The sequence below is a fragment of the Antechinus flavipes genome, chromosome 5, assembly GCF_016432865.1.
Source record: "Antechinus flavipes isolate AdamAnt ecotype Samford, QLD, Australia chromosome 5, AdamAnt_v2, whole genome shotgun sequence".
In the NCBI taxonomy this organism is placed as follows: Eukaryota; Metazoa; Chordata; class Mammalia; order Dasyuromorphia; family Dasyuridae; genus Antechinus; species Antechinus flavipes.
In genome coordinates, this window is record NC_067402.1 from 157,229,668 (window position 1) to 157,249,112 (window position 19,445).

Genomic DNA, 19,445 nt, shown 5'->3' on the forward strand with positions numbered 1-19,445 from the left:
ACTAATCAGAGGAATGACTTATGTTAAGGGAGGAATGACACAATTAGTGGCTAAAACTCACTTTTCACCCTGGCAACCTGGAATGAAAGTAGAAACAACAAAATAAATTTGATAGAATCTGACATGGGAGTGAATGCAAACATGATAGTATCATCTTAGTCTCTCCAAGTGATAAGAACTGAAATGAGTGAGTCAGCCTGAAATAAGGTCTGAGAGACATTAAGGCAGGGATAGGGAGGAAGGGAAAGTGTGGACTAGGGGAAAGAGCACCCAATAAAAAAATCGGGATGCCTGGGTTAGAGCCCCAGCTGTGACAATTACAAGCTATATAATTCTGAGTAATTCATTGAACTTATCTCAACCTCTGCTTCCTCATCTGGAAACAGATAATAATGTTTATATTTCATTCCTCCTGGCATTGTTATATATTTTCTCAACCCTTAAAGTGCAATATGCTTAAGGTATTTTCATTATCTATGGAAGTGAAAAATATGGCCCAGTAACTTGGCTCTTGGGCCTCGATTTTTAAATAAAAGGGTTGGACTTGATCTCCTGAGATTCCTTCTAGCTCCAACATTCTAAGAAATATAAGAAAATACCAAATCTATGAAATCCATGAATGAAGGCTCTAAAAAAAGTATGATAAACAAGTTTGTAAAATTGACATCTTTCTCCATACAGAAACATGGAAACTGGAAAGATGGTAACAAAACATCAAGATTAGAGATGGGCATGGTTAATACTTTGTTACATTTAAGACTAAGATCACCTCATGAATTTGGAGTTATAACAAAAGAAAAGAATGACACTGGGGCAGTTAGTTGGTGTAGTGGATTGTACACTTAGCCCTGGAATCAGGAGGATCTATGTTCAAATCTGGCCTCAGACACTTAATAGTTTCTAGTTGTGTGACTCTGGGCAAGTCACATAATTCCAGTTGCCTCAGTAAAAAAGATATTCATTACAGAAGGATGCAGATGAGGAAAAAAAAAAACATAACAGTAAAGGGAGGAATAGAATATATATATATATGTGTGTGTGTGTGTGTGTGTGTGTGTGTGTGTGTGTGTGTGTGTATTATCAATAAAGAACAATGATTTCTGATAGCAATGATTAAGCAAAATTATTTTTTTCCTTGAGGCACACCCATTTTATTGGTGTAGGAAATTCATAGTGAAGAGTCTTTCTTGACTAGTTTGGTCTGCAATTTGAGACTGTTTGAGTGGGCCAGTGAAAGGTAATGGCCCTTGTACAAAGTCCCATAGTCATTAGATGTCAGAGGTGGGTCTTAAGCCCCAGCTATATGTAGTTGATCCATGATTCAAATGCAGACCATTTTATTACAAATTTAGCACTGTAGCAATAAATCAGCAAAATAATATCAGATACTAAGCTAATGAGTTTAAATTTTACTATTGTGTAATTGATAAGTCTTTTATCTGTTTTGCATAGAGGAATGGCAAGACTGGATCTATACATTAACAAGTTTATTCTTTAGTGTCAAGGTTGGGCAGGAAGAAGAAAGCAATAGCAGGAAGACCTATGTTCATCGCATATAATACATCCAAAGAGATGAAAATTGGGGTTTATACTAGAATGGTGTGTGTGAGGGAATGGCGTAGATGGGATCACATGTGAGAGACTTCAGATCTAGCAGTCATAGAACTAGGAAAACGAATAGAAAGGAAAAGGAGACAGAGAAAAGTAACGCAAAATCTTCAAACACGGATGAATGGTGGTCCCACTAGTTAATAAGCAAATTTGGAAGGAAGAAGAGAAAAGCTATTATGAAATTAGTTTGTGACAATCTAAGTCTAAGGTACTGTTTGGGCAACCTGATATAGATATTCTATCTCAAATGGAAATTCTGGGTTAGAGTGTGAGGCAAGACTAAAGGTAGTGGTGGATTATCTATATAGAAGTAATTAATGAAATGGTAGGATTGAATAGAAATGTTGAAGATGACATGCGCAAGAAAAAAAGCCTATTAAAACAACCTGTTCCTGGTATTAAAGTCATAGTAAACTTCCCTTTGTATGCATTTTTCTCTTTGGCTTTCATTGCTTACCTAAAATATATCACACAGTACCTTTCGGCCTTTAGCTTTCTAACAACTTGTGGTTTCTACCAATTCATCTTAGAGAAAACAGAGGCATTCTGGTAAATGTTTAACAGTTAACTCAAAGAATATTCACAGAACACACTTTTATGTCTAATTTGTATTACCAATATTTTCTCCATCACTTTCTTAAGCATAGAAATCAACAACAAAAAAATAAGATCTAATTTGGAGCCTATTACCTAGGTATAAATATTCACACTGAAAGCTCAATAATTAGCTTCTCTCATAAAATCATTTTGAGATGGCTCCAGAATATTCCTGGAGAAAACTCCACTAAAAAGTTTATAGGGATGACTAAAAAAAATGTGGTATCACCAAACATCAATTGGAATATGGTAATGCTCAAATAATCTAGAAAGATGGGAACTGAGAAAAAGCTTTATCAATTGGGCAATTAAGATGTTTGGGAGACCATTTGCAGAAATGTAAATAAAAGAAATCTCATTGGCCACATATTTCAAGTCTTATTTTATAGATGAGGAAGGACACGTCTAGGGAGGTTAAGCTTAATATCAAACAATAAGAAACATAAGAGATGTGATTTAAACACGGGTTCTCTGACTCCAGGGGATTTTCTCCTTTCATTATTTCATCTTGTAAGGTTGAAATGACAATGTGTGATGAGGAAGTTAAGACATGAAATGTAGTAAACATTTTTGAGATGTTTAGTTCTGAAGAGGAGAAGATATAGGGCCATTTGTGATATAGTTTTGAAATGCTGAGGATAGGCTTTTTAAAAAAGAATTTGGAAGATGAATAATTTTATAGGGAGATATCCCTATTTCTCTTTCCCAACCATGCTGGAAATATAGCAGCCCTTCTCTCTGATACCATTACAGATCTTCACAGGCTATATTTATTCTGTTCTTCACCACTTTGTCCTTATTCCTGAGGGCTGCTTATATTGGTACCAAACAGAGCTGACACATAATATGTTTTATCTATACTGTTACTCAGAAGACTTAGCCTCCATAGAAGCAGAGATTGTAGACACTTCACCCCAAGAAGACTAATATTTCCTTTCAAAGAAAACCCACAAAATGAATTTATTTTGCTTAACTATGCATGTCTTTTTCTTTCTTTTTTTTCTCAAATGATGGAAGATGGAAAGAAGAGAAAATAAATCTTAATTAAAAAATAAAATAAATGTTTTTCTCATCTATTCATAATAACTGTATTCTAAAGTCACAAAAAGTTAGAGCTGCAAGAGACCTTGGAAATCATTTAGTTTGTTCTCTCTCTCTTTATATATAAGGAAACGGAGACACAGGAAAGTTGACAGGATTTACATTACCATATCTAGTTAGTAGGAGACCTGAATAGTTCACTATACCAGTCAACTATCCCATTGTTATTGTTCAATTATTTTCTTCTGTTTCACTCTGAGGGTCCCCTTGGACTTTTGTCCATAGGGTTTTCTTGGCAGAGAATTTACCATTTTCTTCTCCAATTTCCTGTTCCATTTTATGGATGAGGAACTGAGGCAAATAGGAACTGGATCATACAACCAGTAAGTGTATAAGGCCAGATCTGAACTTCTGACTCTAAGCCCAGTACTCTGTCCACTGAAATATCTAGCTGCTTCCAACTGCCATAATGCCTTTCAAATCTTACCTTTTTTTATAGTCAACAGATATGTTATGTGTCTAGGAAAAGCATAATGATTAGTGTTAGCATCAAAATCAATAGCACTAGGTTCACAATCCTCCTCTAACACACAGAGGTTATGTGATGGTGGGCAAATTACTTAAATTCCTCATGCTCTAGGCAGCTTTTTAAGATTCTAAATCACAGAGACATTGCTGATCTGCTTTGGGAGAATGAATTTCCTCACCAGAAAGTTTCTTATACTAAGGAAAATCAGAGATCTATTCCCTATACTTATCCCTGTACTGTGTATGCTTTTTTACAGGGTTAACTTGTCTAGTTGTTTAAGAATAAAAGACCAAAAGTGAACAACAATTGTTTTCCCCAAAAAACCCACTGTAGAATAGACAGAAAACAGATCTGATCATCTGAGGAAGCAATAGGACTAATAACTAGGGGCATCAGGAAATGTTTCATATAGATGGGATATCTTCAGGTAGAAGATGGATCTAAAGTGTAACCTTGAAGAAAATCAAATAAGATAACATGAAAAGCACATTACAAAACTTAAAGCCATGAATACATGCCTTTCTTGTTGCTATAATAATGATAATAATAATAAGGGTCACTATTATAACAACAAATGGCAAAACTTTTATTATGATTATGATTAGCTAAGTATTCCAAGAAGTGGAAGTAAGGATGTAATGCATTAAGTCATGGGGAATAGCCAGCACATAAACAGGAGCTAAGGGAAAGAATGTCAAGTTTGGAAATAAGAAGTAGTTCAGTTGGGGAGAAATACAGAACTTGGGAAGAGAAATAAATTGAAATAAGGTTTGACCTATTGCTCTAACCCAGTGTTTTGTTTTTAAATAGACTGAGCTTAATCTTAGGATATTCTTTGACTCATGTCCCTTCCCAGGATTATCCCTGGGAACATCAGATTGTACCTCATGTTTAGATCTCTGCAGAAAAGTGAAAAAGGGTCTTTAGTTCTCTTATAAGTACTCAGCCAAGCACAGGATCCTGGAGAGGCTTTATTCCATTTGCTAAAGCTTGTAAAACTGAAAGTATTCAAATCTAATCATGGTCAAAATAAGATTTTTTTTCCTTTCTTGGTGGGCCTCCAGAGTCCCTAGAGGCCAATAAAACGTTTTTTCAGATTCATCTTACAATCTTGGAGTTGAAACCCCAACCATCCAAAAAATAGGAGAAACAGAGTCAATCCTTTCCTCTAGGGGACTACCAGCTCTACAAGATACTTACACAGTTCTCCAAACATAAAACTGAAATCCCTAAAGTTGACAGAGTTCAAAATATTGAGTAAATATGGGTCTTGGCTAAATTTCTGTCAACAAAGGGATAGGGGAGAAGCTTCAAAGAAACTTTAAAAAATAAATGAAACCTCAGCATAAGTCTTTTCTCCTTTGCAAACATGACTTGGCTTCTGAGTTTTCCGGTAGCTGTTATTTTTTACCTGGGCTTTGTTTACGCTTGAAATACACAACTGTCTATTTGCTTTTTCCTTATTTCTTTTTTTCTTAGGGTTCCTATTAGCACTAATGAACTCCATGGAACACCCACTGGGGCAGGAAATAGCGAAAGAAGTCTCTATGAGGTTGAAAAAAGTAACTCTGAACATTCAGACATTCAAGGAGAAAAGTAGGAATTTGAACACTAGATGGCAGAGTGATCATTTTCAAAATGGCAAGCAAACGCATCCTCAGAAATGCTTTCTGGAAGACAGATAACATTGTAATGGAATGATGTCATGGTAATACTAAGAGTTTAGGTCTGACACAGTGTGTCATAGGAAGTACAGCCTTTTATCATAAGTTGAAAACCAAAGTGGTCGGCGCATCCTCAACAATGCAGTATTTATTTAACTGCAGTGATAATAGGAACAGCTGTGAATTCAGCACTAAGTTTAACAAGGAAGCACAGATAAATAGTAATTATACTTCTAGGGAAAGATGGTTCCAAGAGGTTATTCAAATTAATTTACTAATAAATTTCTTAAATTGCAGTAATTGATCATTTGCATATTAATGTATTACTCTGGTGAATTTTCTCAGTCAAAATTCATTTCCTGAAGTGAAGTTTGAATAACAATCAGTAAATAATGAGATGTCTAGTTCTGTGCTTACTTGCCCAATCTGATCTCTAGAATATTTGCCACTGGTAGGCATTATAGCACTTTAAACAAGAGGAATATTGATTATAAATCATAACCGAACGTAAAAGTTCAGACAAGGGGGAGGAGGAGGAGACTCATAGCATAGGCAGAACTAAAATCCATTAATACAGCAATTCAAAATACAGGAATGTGAGAAAATGTAGCTGGAAAATGATTTCAAACAAAAAGAAAAAGGAAGGTGACAATAAAATAGCTATTTATTTTTCTAATCGAGGAATTTTAGCAAATGGTTATTAGAGTATAAAGAAGCTTGGGAACACCCTTTGGGAGTCACTGCTAATATAAACTGTTTATTGAACTTGGGAACTAGTAGTTAAATATGTTAAATTCCAAAGATATCAATATATATTAGTTTTGATAGTTATGATGGAGTTAGAAAATGGGCTCTGGAATGGACTGTAAGTTTAATATCCAATCAGCAGCCCAATTAAGATGGGAGAGATTCATCCTTGAGTACTTGTCTTCTAAATTCTTATTTGTTGTTGTTGCTGCTGCTGCTGCTATTTTCCCCATAGTAAAAGAGGTAACTAATAAGTGGCTGAGGCAAGATTTGAAACTGCCTTTGTGAATCTGAATTTAGTTCTGTCTTCTATACCACCTACCTGCCAAATAAATACTTAACAATACAGAGCAAGAACAAAAACTTAAACCAATTAAATATGACTATTACCATACTGTTAGGAACTATGTAGTAAAAACTGAATTAAAGATAAAAAACAATTCATCTTTTGTTCTAGTTCTGCCTCTAACTAGTTGTGTGACTTTGCATATCAGACTCTTTTAGAGAGTTTGTTCTACAAACTTCTTTCATTTTCTTGATGAATATCCTTTCCATTTCTGATCTTTTATGACATAACATAAATGTTATCACTAATAGAGAGAATGGCAGAGTTCCCATCAATGATCTCGGAATGTTTTGAAAGGATCTCATTGCCTGTTTTTTGTTTTAATAGTTCCAGAAATGCTTGTATATAAAAACTTATCTACTGCATACCCACATATCAAGTGGAATTGTTGACTTTTTTTTCATACACACATTTCTTTATATCTATCATATATCCCTCTGTTCCTCCATAAAAATACACTTCTGTGTGGCAGGGGATCATTTCCAAGTTAGAATTTTAGAAAACATATTATAATTGCAATTATTCAAATACACTTTTCTCATTCTCTGTAGAACATATTCTAAACTTTCTGTCCTTTCCTCAACTTCATGTACCTCACAATTCCTCTTCTCTTTCAGTTGTCTGTTTATTTCCCTTCAGAATTCCATCCATTCTTTCCCACTTTATTGTTATTTCTCATATTCTCTGACAAAGAAGTGATATTCTCTGGGCCAAGACAAACCCTTGTACATTTATACTTGATCCCTTATTATAATCTTTCTCCAACAAATTGATTTCTTAATCATCCATCTCAAATTTTCAGCCTTTTTCTCTATTTAATTTCTCCCATACTGTTTTCAAAAATACATGTGTCTAATCTATCCTAAAATAAACACACAAATATATAAACAAATAAATAAAACTCTTCATCAGAAAATACCATGCCTCCAGTTATCATTCTATATCTCTCCTTTTCTCAGGAAAGCTCCTTGGGAAAGCTGTTTATTTTTTCTCCACTTCTGTTTTCATGCAATTAGACTTTTAATCTCATTCTGCTTTTTCCAATAGTACCAATGATCTCTTAATTGATAAATCTCAAGTCTTTCCTTATCCTTACAATTGACCTTGAACACTTTCTTCTCTTATTCACTTTCTATTCTCTGACTTTTGGACAATGCCTGGTATACACTATGCACTTAGAAAATGAATAATGATTGATTTCACATTCAATGTCAATATATTCCAATACCTTATATCAGAGGTGTCAGATACATACCTTCATCGTATTCAAGCATAGCCCATAGCAGATTGAAGGGCAATTGAAAAAAAACTTAGGAAAATACAATAAAACATAAATAATATGATATTTTAAAAAGCTAGGTTAGGTTATTAATCCTTATATATGAATTAGAGATCCCAGTTTCTATTTGAAATCACTGTCTTTGATCATACATAACAAGCTGTTTACCATATATAGAACCTTGGAAATATTACTTTCTTGTTTGCTGTTGCTATTTTCCAAAAGGAAGCAAATCAATACTAAAATGCATGATACGTGAATGATCTTTGTGATTTAATAGATCAAAAATCTCTTTTCAGGACCTACATATATTGCACACAGCCATTTTATAATTTAAACTCCTTGTAAGTAGGGGGTATATTATTGAGATTGTTTTTTATTCATGTATCCATTCCCAGAGAACTGACCAAAGAGACGAAGTAAAAAACAAACGAATAAAAATAAAGCAAACCTTTAATACAAAGACTACTTGGTAGTATAAAATCCTAGAAGGAAAAGATAGTTTGTCTTCTTAACTATCAAGAAAAAAAGATAAATCCTAATTCTGTGAAATCTCCCCTCATGTTGACATTTTCATTACAAATGATCTCTAAAGGATTTGTTCCCCCCAAAGGAAATTGATATCTACAGTTTTTCAGATGTCAGACTATAAGGAAAGTAACAGAACTTTCTAAAATGATCTATGCTAAGGACAATGGGCATGTGAATGTTCCTGTTGTTACCCAGACTCATTCTTACTGTCTTCAAAACTTTCTAAGGGATTTACTGCTCAAACCTGATTTCTTTTTTCTTTTTCTTGCATCAAATCATAGGGACAATTGCCTTTACTGGTTTGGTATTTTTATAATGTTTGGGCCACTCAATAGTCAGAATTAGGTGTTATATGTTGAATACAAATAATGGGTTTTTTTTGGGGGGGAGGAAGAACTTTTTTTTTTACATTTAATAAAGTCATTTTTCAAGATCACTTGTATAAGTTTCAAAGAAGTGACTACAGACTAACAAGGAGAATTATGGAAAGCATTAGTTTGTCTTTGAGCCTTACAAACCATTCACAACTTTAAGTCATAGGCAGGAAAAGAGGTGATAACGATCAGCGTTGACAGGATCTCTAGCATACAGTTTCTCCCAACACACATGGTAGTTGTAATTGGAATGTAATGTGATCTCTCCATCAGGACCTAGTCGTTTTCATCATTAATTTCATTTTCAGGGCAACTTATAGGATGGAGCTACTGTATTTAAACTGCTTTTGAGGTAATTAACCAGAAAATCCAAACCTCAAACAATCTCTCCCAAAATATCTAGATATTTGAGAGGAATGTCCTTCTAGGATACATTTTTTTTTCCACATACAGTATTGATATTGAAGTTATCTGTGCTAAATCTAAAAAAACTAGAAGTATGAATTAAGTTTTTACCTTGTTAGCACAAGTGGGTTGCTTTTCTCTCTTCCCGCAATTCATGATTCTAAGATAAATTTTGCCTTTCGTTTTTAACGAACAAAACCTTATTTATGATTTTTTAAAAAGAGAACATTAAAAAAAAGGATCATTTCAATATTCAGGGTACCAATGTTTTAAAATTTTATCTACAAAAGGAAAATCTGAGCATCATCATTATTGAAAAAATTCTTAAATTATAAAATATTCTTTAAGAGTATAATGTAAAGTTTTTACCTACTGTGTAGTAATAAACTAGACTAAGATTTTACATTGTGAATTTATAAAGGACAAAATGGAAACAGATCTTAATAGAAGTTCCTTAAATAACTGATCTGTTCAAAAACAGAATGGAAATGAAGTCTGGTTAACAAGATGCCAAAGGTGAAGATGCATTGTGCATTTTTCTATTATTTTAAAAGATAACACCATTCTTTCCATCACCCATATTTCCAGTTATGGTGCCGTCTTTTACTGCATTCTTCCTAAAACCAAGAATCTAGTTAGTTGTCCAATATTATTATTATTATCTCCACAAATTTTTTTCTAACTACTTTCTTTTCAATCTCACAATCATTGGCCCTAATTCATGCCATCATTTCTTATTTCAACAATTCTTTAATTATTTTCCATTTCTCAAATATGGCCCTATTCTATCTTCCCAATAGCTCTTAAAATTATATTCCTTATATCAGTTCACAAGTTAATCAATATAGGATTTATTAAGAGCTTACTATGGGCCAGAGAGTTTGGTCATTCCCCTGCTCAATAAATTCTAATGATTATCCATTACCTCTCATAGCAAATAACTCCCTTTTTGTCATTTAAATCTCTTTATAACCGGGTAACCATCTATATTTTCTAACTTTTTATATATTATTTCTTTTCATAGACTGTATGATTTAGTCAATATGGCTTGTTACTCTTCCTCATACATGGCACTTAATTTCCATCTATTTGCTTTTTCCACCATTTGTGAAACACATTTAGAGTCTTTCTTCTCAGCCAAGATTCATCTCAAGCATTCTTTAGTAAAACTTTCCTGGTTCTCCATTTGGAAGTAATACCTTTCTCAAATCACCTTGTATCTATTTTGCATATGCTTTATATATACCTATATAAATATATTTATATGCATATAGTCATATCTTATATATAAAGACCCCTGACATAATGCAAACTCCTTTGAGAAGAGGGAATATTTAACTTTTCTCACATAGTAGGTTCATTTTATATATATATAATTATATGTATATGTATAGGTTATATATTATATGTATATTATAATGCATATTATATATATGTATATATGTATATACATGTTGGCCAAATTTTATTAACAGATTCATAATATTTGTTTAAAATGAAAAAACTGAAACTGGAAAGAATTTTTTGCAACAAGTTTCTTTGCTAAAACCCTCATTTCTCAAATATATAGGAATTGAACTAAGTGTATAAAAATAAGTCATTCCCCAATTAATAAATGGTCAAAGGATATGAACAAGAAATTTTAAGAAGAAATCAAAGCTATCGATAGTCACACAAAAAAGAAAAATGCAAAATAAAACAACTCTGAGACACCTATCAGATTGACTAACATGACAGAAAAGGAAAACAGCAAATGGTAGAGAAAATTTACAAAAAAAAAAAAGAGACATTAAAAAATTTATTAGCAAATTTATAAATAAGCATTTTATTTTTACAGAATGACATATTTTTTAAAAATTATATAAGGTCTTAGATATCATTGGTCAAGCTCTCTATGTGAAGTGTGAATCTTCTTGAAAACTCACTTAAAGAGTAATGATCCAGTCTCTACTGTAGGATTCTGAACATTGAGTTTTGAAAAATAAATAAATATATATATAAAATGCCTCATTCCACTTTTGGATATTTGTTACACTTTTATTATAATGAGAATAAAATCTTCCTTTAGCCATAATTTCAAGTTCTGTTTTTTCATGGACCAAGGAGTACACAAATGTCTTATCCTTTTTTCAGTTAACAAATCTTCAAATATTTTTAGATAGACATTATGTCTCTCCCTCTCCTAGTCTTCTCTTATATCTTTTAAATAATCCTAGTTCCTTCAAATGAGCCTTATATGAATGGAATGAATTTGAGTAACTTCATTGCCCCAGCTAGTAGGTTAGTGGCACAGTGGATAGAGTGCAGGGCCTGAAGTCAGGAAAGACTCATATTCCTGAGTTCAAATCTGGCGTCTGACACATCATCTGTGTGACCTTGAGCAAATCACTTAACCTTGTTTGCCTCAGATTCTTCAACTATAAAATGAGCTGGAGAAGGAAATGGCAAACCACGTTAATATTTTTGCCAAGAAAACCCCAAAACTAAACAACTGAATAGCAATAATAGTCTCATTTTTTTAGGCATAGTAAGCTTTTTGGATGAATTCTAGATTATCGATGACCTTCCAAAAAATGCCTCTTTGAGAAAGAATGCAGAGACTGCCATCACTTTACTGAACAAAATATTTCTATTAATAGCTTAAAATCATACTAACATTTTTGTTCAGTGCTGCTTATACCACAGTGCTAACCCATATTGAGCTTGTAGAACACTAAAGCTCCTGGAATTAAAGAGAAGTTTATTCCTTGCAATGGTAATTTATTGTTTTGTAGAACAGATAATATACAGGGAGAATCTTGAGCTAAAACAAAGGATTGAAAAGATAATCAAACTCATCAAACATTATTTATTTTGAAACCATGCTGCTGTGCTAGATACTTATTTTACCATGATTAAAGAATAAATTAAAAACCCTAGGAAAAGAGAAAAAATGAAAGAGGGAAAAAAGTAATAGGTTGTATAAAATTGTATACATACTGTTCCAGGTCTTGGGTAAGGAATTCTTCCATCATATTGGACCCATCGATGATCTGCACTTTCTTTATGAGCATATGGGCCATTGAAAACTGCTCTAATGTCAGCCATGCTATAAACACAAATAGCTGAACCCTTGAAAATGGAGCTGAAATAAAGAGAAATTTCCTTTATAAATGTATGTTTTAATCTTTAAAATGCAAAAAGATAATTAAAGTGAATTACTATTTTCTAACATCATGCTTTTAAGCATATATATATACATATATATAAATATAATGCATATATCAAACTAAAGTTTATATCAATTACAAAGGTAAAATATTCATATTACACAAGGGATAATGTAACATCTCTCATACTATAATCTGCAATATATTACAAATATAATAAAGATATAATACTTTTCTCACTCAATTAATTTGCAACAAGTCTTCATAATAGGTCATTTTTTCCTTTGTTTTTACCATATTGTCTTTTAATTGGAAACTTCTGGTAGCTCCTGTAACTAAAAGGGAATTATCATTCTTTATGAGTTGAGGGAAATATAATTTTGCCATGACACAAATGAGTTAATTAGACTATAACACTAATAGTTCCACTGTTAATATCCATGAGATGACATTAATGGGTAACAAGGCAAAATGACGCTAACCAGAGAGCAGGAAAAAAAAAATTACACTGAAGGAATAAAGGTACATACTCATAAATTGACAATGTCATCTTTTGTTATTAGTACATATTAAAAATTCTTCTGAGTGGATGCAAGAACTATGCAATTCAATATTATCTAGACCTTCAGAAGTACATTTTTTAAAAATAAAATTAAGCTTGCCAAAAAGAAATTGTTTTGTAACTCCAGACCCTGAGCTGATAGAAATTTCTTAGGAAAAAAATGTCTTGGGGCTAATTTTTCTTGGCACAAATATTCTACTTTATGTGTAGATCTCACAATGGCTTCAAAGGATATTCTGTGAATAGTGAGGTGGAAGGGGAAAATAACAGTGGCTAAGATAGTTCATCAGAGCAGGCATTTGATCTTTGGTCTCATATTTCTTAGTTATCATTATAGACATTAACAGGAAACTAGTGTTCAAAGTGATGGTTTCGTTTATCATCAATCCATGTAGTGAAATATTTTTGGTGATTTAATGTAAATGGAATCTTAAATATCAGTATTTGCCAATTAGATTCAATTTGCAACTTATGCATCCTAATAAGAAAATTTCAATCAAAGAAAAAAGAACATTTGTTAGTTACTTCCTTTGAGTTTCCATCTCACTTATTCTTTCATTTTTTTGTTTATACTTGGTGTGTACTCACTTCTGGTACTTCCCTCATCCTCCTGGTCTCTCTATGTCTCTCTCGTTTTCTGTCTGTCTTTGTCTCTCTGTCTCTGCCTCTGTGTGTGTGTGTGTGTGTGTGTATGTTTGTGTGTGTCTTGGCTTACTTGGTTTATTACTTAAATGTGTTTGCATCTTTATTTATATTGTTTTCTCAACTCTAATACCTTCTCTCTTTTATTTATTTTTACTTGTATTGTACATAGCTAGCTTGCTTTGTATATATTTATTTATTAATTATACAACAAAACCTTAAATTATAAGGTCAGGGAAGACTTTTGCTGTTTGTTGTTGTTGTTGTTTGTATCACCAGCACTTAGCACAATATATACTTGGCACATAGTAGATGCTCCTTAATAAATGCTGATTGATTGATTAATCTAACACATTGACATAATTGCCACCAATATGCATTTAATCTGATTTTTTTCTTTTGCTATCACACATTCAGATTTCTTCCAGTTTTTTTTTTTTTGAATAATAGTGGTGCTACAAAAACTTTAGAATAAATAACCCCTTTTGCTGTCATTTTTGTAACAATCTCAAAAATAATCCCATTAAGTGAATAACCTTATTTTATAATTTACATCCCAATTACTAACTAGAAAGACTATGTAATTTTTCAAATTCATAAGCATTAAATAAAAACTATTTTTCTCCACATCACTAAAAGTTTTGATGTTCTAATTATTTTTAATAATGTGATAACTCAAAATTGCTTTAATTTTCATATTTGATTACTTATAAGGTAACGAATTTTAGACTATTTACATTTTGTATTTCTTCTTTTGAAAATTATTTATATTATTTGACCATTTGTCCATTAATTAAAGGAATTTACCTTTTTGGATACTAAATTTTTTTAAATTTAGTCTAGAAATCAAGTTTTATCAGTCAAATTAACCATATTCACCAAACCTATTAGTTAACTTAATTACATGTGTATGCATTTTACATAATTTTTTTCATTTTAATAAGCAGTACATTCATCTTGTCCTAATAATTCCTGGATGTTTGATTTTAAAAAGATTGGGGATTCTTCTTCTCTATGTATATAAGATCAAAATGGTATTATTCTATTTTCTTTCATTTGAAAAAAAAAAGCTTTTATGTTTTATTTAAGCTCATGACTGAATTTCATTGAAATATGGTTCTATATTAGTTTGCTAAAATATTTGCCCAAAAATATTTCTTAAGTATATTTGTAAAATAATGATACTTTTCTGCATCAAAAAATCTGTGTATTCATCAAACATTAATATGCTGTATATTTTTGACTAGATTTTTGGTTTTAACTTTTTTATTCTTTTGCTTTCCAATCTATCCAACAAAATGACATTATTGGATAGTAGGTTGTGTTGTTTTTCTTCTTTAAAATAATATAATGGTTCTCTCTGGGAGCAGGTTTCTTAGGGAGGTTTTCTGGAGGCAACCTTAGTTTCAGTTAAAAGTAATAATCACCCCAGTACAGCCAGCTGATAAAAGTTCTGATCTTTTGTTGCTTCCTCCAAAATAGCCCGGTTAGCTTAGAGGCCTATCTCTCTGCTTGATTCTAAGAGCTCTTTGCAGATTGTCCTTTGCTTCTGCCTCTGCTTTCTTCAGCCTCCAGCCAGCCAAGTGGAAAATGGAATGAATCTGTCTTGCTCAGAGAGAGGGCTTCTGGCTCTCAATTTCCCAGAGTGCTCTGTGTCTGTCCTAGCATGTTCCTCTCCAATGTAATTCAGCTGAACTCCCCTAACTGGGCCACTGCTTTCTTCTTATATATCAGAGAGTGGGATTATGGGTTTTCTCCCATAGTGCTCTCTGGCCCTAAGAGCTTCAAGGGAGGTGTGAATTTGGATATCTCATACTAAACCCTGAAATCTCCCAAATGTGTGAACTCCAATGAGAAAAGGTGTGAACACAAGAATTGTATCAATTAGTTCTACTTAGTACCTTGTTTCAGGTTCTGGAGCAAAACATATCCTTGTAAGATCAGATCAATAATCTATCAACTCTAATGAGTTAGCAGTTTGTAAAGATTCCAACAGTAGGTATTTCTTATAAATCAAATTCTTCCTGTGTGAATTATTATATCAAACTCTTTTGAGTGATGACAAATTGAATTTAGAAAGTTCTTGAACATTCTAGAAATGGATGTGATCAGCAAAATATCATTCATAAAAAACTATCATAAAAAATATCATTAGCTTCATACCGTCTATATTGATATGGACACCATGCCACTAGCAAACACCTTTATATATTAACATATTTCCTTGTTTTATTGCTCAATCAAAATTGGTAATAAGAGGGTTAAATGAAGTTATATAAATTATATTTTCCCAAATATTTTGTATGATTTTGACATATACATGTAATTAGAAATATAGGAAACTATGTAGCAGAGTATAAGAAATGCTAGACTGGAGTCAGGAAGATTTGAGTTTTTCTAATTCCAGATTCACATAGTTAGTAGCTTTTTTTCTTTTTGGGCAAGTCTGGCCAAGGGAGGCTGGGATGGAATGAGGAAAAGAGGAAGGGAAAGAAGAAAGGGAGGGAGGGAGGGAGGGAAGGAAGGAAGGAAGGAAGGAAGGAAGGAAAAAAATGTGGAAGGGAGGGAGGGGAAGAAACGCGGAAGGGGGGAGGTGAAGAAAGGAGGAAGGGAGGGAGGGGAAAAAGGGAAGGAAAGGAGAAAAGAAGGAAGAGGAAGAAAAGAGCAGAGGAAGGGAGGTGAGAAAGGGAATGGAAGAAGGGAGGGGAGAAAGGGAGTGGAAGAAGGGAGAGGAGGAAGGGAGGGAAAGAAGGGAAGGTGGGCGGGAAGAAGGAAGAGAAGTGAGAGGAGAAAAGGAAGAGAAGAAAGGAAGAGAGGATAGGAGAAAGAGAGGAAGGGAGGGAAAAAGAAGAGAGGGGAGCAGGAAGAACACCTGGACTAGTAAAATAGAGAAACTCTTAAAAATCACATAATTTTAAGAACATAAGTGAGACTCTAAAACTTTGCATACTCTGACTCAGCAGTAGCATTACTAAGTCTGCATTCCAGAGATAAACAGGAAAAGACCACAGGCAAGTGCACGCTCGCGCGTGTGCGCACACACACACACACACACACACACAGACACACACACACACACACATTTATAGCAGCTTTGTTTTGCAATGGCAAAGAAATGGAAATTGAGGCAATGCTCATTAATTGAGGAAATTGAACAAGTTTTGGTACATGATTGTGATAGAATGCAATTTTCCTATAAGAAATGATAAGCAGAATGCTTTCAGTAAAGCCTGGACTTAAACTGATACAAAATAAAATAAGCAGAACCAGAAAAACATTGTACATAGTAACAGATATACTGTCCAATGATCAGCTCTAAATGACATAGCTATTCTCAGCAATACACTGAACAAAAACAATTCTAAAAGACTCATGATGAAATATCCTACTAACCTCCAAAGAAAGAATAAGTGGAATCTGAATGCAGATTGAAGCATACTTTAAAAAAAACATTTATTATATTTTATTTATTTTGTAGGGGGGATGGTTTAATTTTCATGTACAACATGACTAATTTGGAAAGATGTTTTGCATGACTACACATGTATAAGTATATCAAACTGTCTTCTCAATGAGAGGGGAGTTCAGGAAAGATTAAATTTGGAACTCAATAGTTTTTAAAATGTTAAAAATGTTACTTGTAATTGGCAAAAAACAAAATACTTGAAAATTAAATTACCCCCCCCAAAAAAAAGACCATTAAGGAACAGATTCAAAAGCTTTTAAAATCTTGTGCTTTATTGTTACTAAAATAGATGATTAAGGGGATATTAACATCTACTAATTTATATACCTTCTTCCAACCTCTACGATAATTTTATGAACATGATCAGTGCATTCATGAAGTGCATCTTGATAAATGTATAGAATGAAAAAGACTTCCTAAATTAATATTTTACAGGGGAATATATTTTTACAATTACAAATTTACTTAAAGTGAATACAAAATGCCAAAGTGTTCACTATTTATTGTCTTATTATATGTCTTCCATATATATTACATTATTATTTATATAGTTTTATGAAGAAATGACTTGGTATTTTCTGTGGTATTGCATTGAATATAGAGATTATTTTGGTGAGAATTATCATATTATATTTATAAATATTTAATATCTCACCAATTATCTAGATCTTCTTTTGTTTTAGTTACTATAGACAAATATTTTATGACTTTTTTTCCATTACAAATGGGGTTTCTTTTTTATGATTAAAATAATTTTTATTATTAATAATAGGAATGTGAACATTCTTTGAGTTAATTTCTGTTGTTTGATCTTGAACTAATTTATTGTCTCCATTAATTTTTAGTTGAAACATTTTGATTTTTTGGATACACTATCATTCCATCTGCAAATAATTGCATGTTGACCATGTTTCCAATGTTAATCTGCCACATATATTTTCCTTTGTTAATGTAATTAACAAAATTTGCAATGTTACACCAGATGAAAGTGCAGTATGTGACAATATGTTGAGAAGGGATATTGTAAAAAACAAAACAAAATAAAACAAACAAACAAAAAATATCTTATGGATGTGGCTCTTTTCAACAGCAAAGTGATTCAGGCCAGTTCCAATGGTCTTGGGAGAACCATCTGCACCCAGTGAAAGGACTCAGTGAAAGGATCATAACATAGTATTTTCACTTTTTTGTTGTTGTTTGCTTGCATTTTTTCCCTTTTTGATCTGATTTTTCTTGTGCAGCATGATAATTGTGGAAATATGTATAGAAGAATTGCATATGTTTAACATATATTAGATAGCTTACCATTTGGGAAGAGTGTGGGAGGAAGAGCAGGAAAAAAAATGGAACACAAGGTTTTGCAAGGATGAATGTTGAAAACTATCTATTCATGTATTCAGAAAATAAAAAACCTTATTGAAAAATATTTTTATTCATATAAAAACAAACAAAATATGTCAAGTAATATGTCAGAAAGATCAAATATTTTCCTAAAAAAATTATTAAAGATTGTCAGGAAGTGATTAATACATACAAAATAGAGTATTTCAAAAAGAGAAAGCTAAGTGATAACCAAAAAAAAAAAAAAAACATAAAACACACAGGAAAAACAATCTTTGAGAAGGTCACAAACATCAGGATTAAGGTAAATACATATCACACTGAATTTCAGAGGCAGAGGGAAGCATGGAACTGAAGAAGTAAAACAAATAAGCATTTATACAACACCTTCTGTGTCCTGGGCACTGTGCTGTGCATTTTACAGATATTATCTCATTTGATCCCCACAATAACTCTGTTATACCAATTTACAGTTGAGGAAACAATGGCAAAGAGAAGTTATATGACTTGCTCAGGATCACAAAGCTACAAAATTTCTGAGATGAGAATCAAAATCAGGTCTTCTTGATTCCAGGTCCAACATCATCTAACTAGAAAATTTACAAGTCCTGTACTTAGAAGACCATAGTTCTAATTTTATTTTTGCCACTAATAACCTCCCTAGCTGTTCAGCGTTCAACTTATATGTGCATCGTGCATCATTTTATGCTATTATGAAGTGAATATAGAAATAAGTACCCAACCTGCCTCACTCGACAAGTCTGAAGTATTAATGGGATCAGAAAAGGGAAAAAAGGAAAAGTTACTAATGCAATTTATAAAATATAAATAAGAAGGGAAAACTACTCAGAACATACCTGGTTGTAGTAAAAACACCGTATACCACAGGGTTTCTTTCATCTTTTGTGGGAAGTAAGAAGATATCCTCTATAAATGAAAAAAAAAAGTATTTCCAAGGTTTAATAGTCTTACTTTAAAAGTTATTAAAAATATCTAAAATTCAGAGATTTTTTAAAGTTAAAATTACGAATGCAAAAAGGTTAAAATTGGTAGATATATTTTTATTATCATTATAATCAAGTGCTAAGTAATGATCATCTTGACAATATATGTACTACCGAGTGACCCAATATTGCAGTCTATTATCATCCTGAAAATAGT

At 32.5% G+C, this 19,445-nt stretch overlaps 1 protein-coding gene across 2 annotated transcripts in view; it reads right to left on the reverse strand.

Annotated features, from left to right (window-relative positions):
• The window catches only part of SEMA3D (semaphorin 3D), a 227,111-nt gene that overhangs the window by 34,128 nt on the left and 173,538 nt on the right, over window positions 1-19,445 (reverse strand). For both annotated transcript variants that reach the window (XM_052000439.1, XM_052000438.1), the window contains 2 exons: window positions 19,142-19,211; window positions 12,104-12,248 (listed from right to left, as the gene is read on the reverse strand). In XM_052000439.1, coding sequence (XP_051856399.1) covers window positions 12,104-12,248; window positions 19,142-19,211 — 215 coding nt within the window. The remainder of the gene's footprint in view (window positions 1-12,103; window positions 12,249-19,141; window positions 19,212-19,445) is intronic.